This window comes from Myotis brandtii, unplaced genomic scaffold, assembly GCF_000412655.1.
Source record: "Myotis brandtii unplaced genomic scaffold, ASM41265v1 scaffold1408, whole genome shotgun sequence".
Taxonomy (NCBI): Eukaryota; Metazoa; Chordata; class Mammalia; order Chiroptera; family Vespertilionidae; genus Myotis; species Myotis brandtii.
In genome coordinates, this window is record NW_005355029.1 from 467088 (window position 1) to 471269 (window position 4182).

Genomic DNA, 4182 nt, shown 5'->3' on the forward strand with positions numbered 1-4182 from the left:
CCTCCATAACCAGGTGGTTCAGAGGCGACGGAGGCCTGGGGCCACTTCTTGGTCCGCAGCTCGGCCTCAAAGTGGCAGACGCAGCCGGCGGTGGGGGGTGGGCAGGCCCTGCTTTCAGCTCTCCCTGGCAGCTCCCCACACCGGAGACCGGAGACCGGAGACCGGAAATGCAACCGGTGCAGTGCCCTCGCGCCGCCCCCCCCAGTCGCTCCCACCCTTCTGCACATATGGACACCCCATCCCGCAAGTCCACGCCTGCAGCAAAGGGCCCGAGGTTCCCAGAACCCGGCCCGCAGTCTCCGCCCCAGGGCCTTGGCACAGGCTCCTCTTCCCTCTGCCCAGAGCTCACAACTCACCCTCCTCACTTCAGACCCCGGGCCATCCACCCGCAGCTGCAGGGCCCCTTCTCTGCGTCCCCTACTGAGCAGCCTCCAATACCACGGTCCCCAGCACGCCCCGCCCCCGAGCAGCGACACAGCCCTCAGAGTTCGGGCTGATGTCCGGTGCCCCGGACCGTGAGCCCCACAGGGACAGGGGGCGTTCACTGCACTGACGCTGCCCAGCAACGAGGCCTCAGGGGGGGCTCCGGGCACCCACGGGTGAGTCACACCTCCTTCCCGCCATGGGCACAGCTTCTCCCTCTCCCAGGGCCTGCGTGCCCTCCCCTGAGGCTGCACATCCATCTATGACCCCGGATGACCGCACTCCAGCAGCCAGGAGCCTGGCGGGCCTGTCACCCGCCCCTGGCAGAGGTGGGGCCAGGGGCTGCAGGAGGCCCCGCACCGGCGCTGCTGAGGGCGCTCGCGGGGCCCTTCCTTCCCGCTCCAGTGGGTGTGGGCTTCCTGCTTTGGGTGTGGGTGTTCCAACTTCCCGGCCCGATAAGGATCTCCAAGGTTTGGAGCCAAGACAGCGTCTTTTGTGTTTTTCCCGCTACCGACAGAAATCCACAGAGGCTTGCACAACCCTGGCGGGGGCGGGGGTGGGGTGGGGGCAGGAAGGCCAGGGGCTGCCAGGCCTGACCAGAGCTGGATGGCTGCGAGGGTAGGGTGGGCCCGGTCACAGTGGTCCCCGTGCTGGGCCAGCTCACAGCTGCCTGATTAATCCCCGGGATGCGGGCATCATGCCCCACTGTACAGACAAGGCTGAGACTGGGAAGCGTTGTTTCTGAGGTCGCTGGTTCATGGAGTGAAGTCTGCCCTGGGTCTGCGCGCTGACCGCTGCCTTCCACGGCCAGCCCTGGGCCCCAGGGTGCACAGGCAGAGGTGCTGGCTGAGGACACACACGCGGGAAGCAGGCTTTCCCTCACGCTCCCAGCCACCCCGTCACCCACACTTTACAGAGGAAATCGAGGCTCAGAGAGGGTGTGAAGTGCGCCAGGTCTGCCTACGCCCGATGCAGTGGGACCAGCCTGCAGGCCACACACCACCCACTGGCCACCCACTGCGGCGCGGGGTTTCAGTACAGGGCCCCTCGGGAATGGGACCTCACACAGCTGGTGGCGTGACCGCGAGGCATGAACCTGGAGGCAGCACTGCGTCCACCCGGGGGAACTGAGGCCCTAGAACCCACACACTGCACATGCTCTCAGCAGCTCCTGGGCAGGAAGAGTGGGTACATGACCGGGACCCGTACGCATTGCCGAACCCCTAGTGTGACAGTCAGGAGGTGGGGCGATGGGGCGATCAGGTCACGGGGGCCTCCTAGATGGGATTAGCGCCCTGTAAGCGGAGGCCCCTGCCACCAGGGTGTCCTGTCCTCCCCTGGGGAGGACACAGCGAGCAGACGGCCGCCTAGGAACCAGGAAGGGCCCTCAGTGGACTGGGACCCGCTGGCGCCTTGGCGCTGGGCCAGCCTCCATGATGTGAGGCTCGGTCATGGCAGCCTGCGGGTGGAGACACTGCGGCAGCAAGGAGGCAGCGAGATGACCGTGGGAGGCTGCAGTATTGGGAGAAACCCAGGCAGGTCGGACAGAGAGCAGGGTTATTTGCGTTTTGTAATTTAGAATGGTTGCGGGAGGATGGAGGTCAAGGAAAACGGTGCCAGGAAGGTGACACCTGAGTAGAGACGGGAGGCAAGGGCATAGCCAGGCTGTTTGGGAGAGAGGTGTCCAGAAAGAGGGAACAGCTGCCACCCAGGTTCTGGGGAGGGCGCAGAGGCCCGAGGCAGAGGAGCCAGGGTGGCTGGGGATCTGCAGGCCCTAGGGTGAGCGCAGCCTGGTGACTGGCGTTCTGGAAGCACCAAGTCGCCGCCGACCTTTCCCAGAGGCCATGAGAATGAGCTTTCCACGACCGGCACCGTGGCCCGAGGGGAGAGGTCAGCAGGCAGGCAGATGTTGCCGCTGCCAGCCACAGGGCCCCGGAGGCAGCTCTGCTGGCCCAGCTAGAACCTGCCACCAGGTGTGCCAGCCACACGGCCACTGAGGCAGCTCTGCTGGCCCAGCTAGAACCTGCCACCAGGTGTGCCAGCCACACGGCCCCTGAGGCAGCACTGCTGGCCCAGCTAGAACCTGCCACCAGGTCTCACATGAGGCCACGTGCTCAGGACACAGGCTGAGACCCAGCCCGGGCCCTCCCTGTGTGACTAACGGACAGAGCAGTGCTGGCAGGGCCAGGGGGACGGCACTGGAAAGGGGGGGACGGTGCAGAGGGACGGCAGGGGAGGCGGCTGCACAACAAAGCGCTGACCTGCTGTGACCACGCAGGAACACAGCCCAGCCTGGGGCTGACCGCCCACCCGCGTAGGGCCTCTGTCTGTTACAGCCCTCCCTCCACACTTTCTTATCAAAGTTCACACCTTACTGGGGCACAGAGGTCAAACCACACTCAGAGAACTCATCCATCAGCTTCCTCGTCCCTGACCCGCAGGCCACACAGGACCCAATCCGCAGGCAAGCACCTAGGACTGCAAGGGCCCCTTCAGGACACCTGCCTGCCTTCCAGCCAGGGCACCCTCCAGGCCCTCAGAGGCAGCCCTCCCAGTCCCCATGGGGTGGGTCCGCGAGCCATCAGTGCTTCTGGGACAGACAGGAAGGCGCCCGTCTCCAGACTGTGGTGAGCACGGTGGCTGTGACGCTCCCACAATCCAGGGAGCGGCACCTCCGTCCCCTCCGAAGAGCCGGGCGGGTCTCCCTTCTCACTGCAGAGCTTGGCGCACAATGAGGGCATCCCGTCCCCAGCAAGGCAGGGGACGCCGGCTCCACGTGGTTTTAAAAAACCAACACCAGACCGATTGCTTCTCGAACCCCAGAATCAGGTTCAGCCTCATGGGCCTCCCACAGCCCAGTCCGTGTGCCCAGGCGGTGGAGCTGTCCCCAAAGTCATCGGGTCTCTCACAGGAGCTGCCCGAGCAGGCGGGCAGCCAGCAGCAGGGGGCAGATCTGCACGCCTGGCGGACACACAGACCTGCCGTCTCCCTGTGCAGACCAGGGGGTCCGGTCGGGGAGCCCTGAGGGCTGAGTGGCTGTGCCCACAGGACACGCCGTGGGCAGGGCTCGGCGGCCTGGCATCCGGAATCTCTAACTGGAGGCCATTCGCACAGGAGACAGCGCTGTGATCCGGGAAACCCTGACCTAGAGAGCCAAGACCACCTGGTTCAAATCTCGCTCGCTACCTGCTCTGTGACCTGGGGCTGCGTGTAATCGATAGTCTTCTTGTTAGTGGTCCATAGGATGACGGTGGCTATGTGAGTGGCGTCTCCGATTGGAGGGACGATGGGGGTATCTGCCTGGAGAGGCGGTCCTGAGGGCGAGGACAGTCCTCCTGCCTGCACGTCCACACTGGCTGGCCGGGCCTGGTCTCGGCCCCGGGGCCAATGCGGCCACTGCCGGCCCGGGGCCCCGGCCACCAACGCTGGTGCGGGGGGGGGAGCCAGTCAGGCCACAACAGAGCCACAGGCGGGGGGCCCACGGGGCTTCGCAGAGAGTAAGGCTCAGCCGCCCGCAGCCAGGGTCCGACCCGCTGACCCCCGCCCCCTCCAGGCCAGGCCGCAGCCCGCCGCCTTCCACTCCGGGCCACGCAGCAAATCCGGGTTAAGTCCTGCCACCCGCACGCTTGGGTTTTCAGAGGGAACTGTCCTCACTCAGGCCCTGGACCCGAACGTGCTGCCGGGGCCCCGCGCGCTCCGCGGGAATCAGCCTCTAATGACCGCGCGCCCAGCGAACAATGCGCTGCCTCTGAGCCACCC

General features: G+C 66.1%; 1 protein-coding gene across 1 annotated transcript in view; it reads right to left on the bottom strand.

Moving 5' to 3' along the window:
• LOC106725180 (chromosome unknown open reading frame, human C7orf50) overlaps positions 1-766 on the bottom strand; it is an 11612-nt gene extending 10846 nt beyond the window's left edge. The window contains exon 1 of the mRNA XM_014535271.1: positions 357-766. Within this exon, the coding sequence (XP_014390757.1) occupies positions 357-683 (327 nt within the window). The 5' untranslated portion in view covers positions 684-766. The remainder of the gene's footprint in view (positions 1-356) is intronic.
• Between the last annotated feature and the right edge of the window lie 3416 nt (positions 767-4182).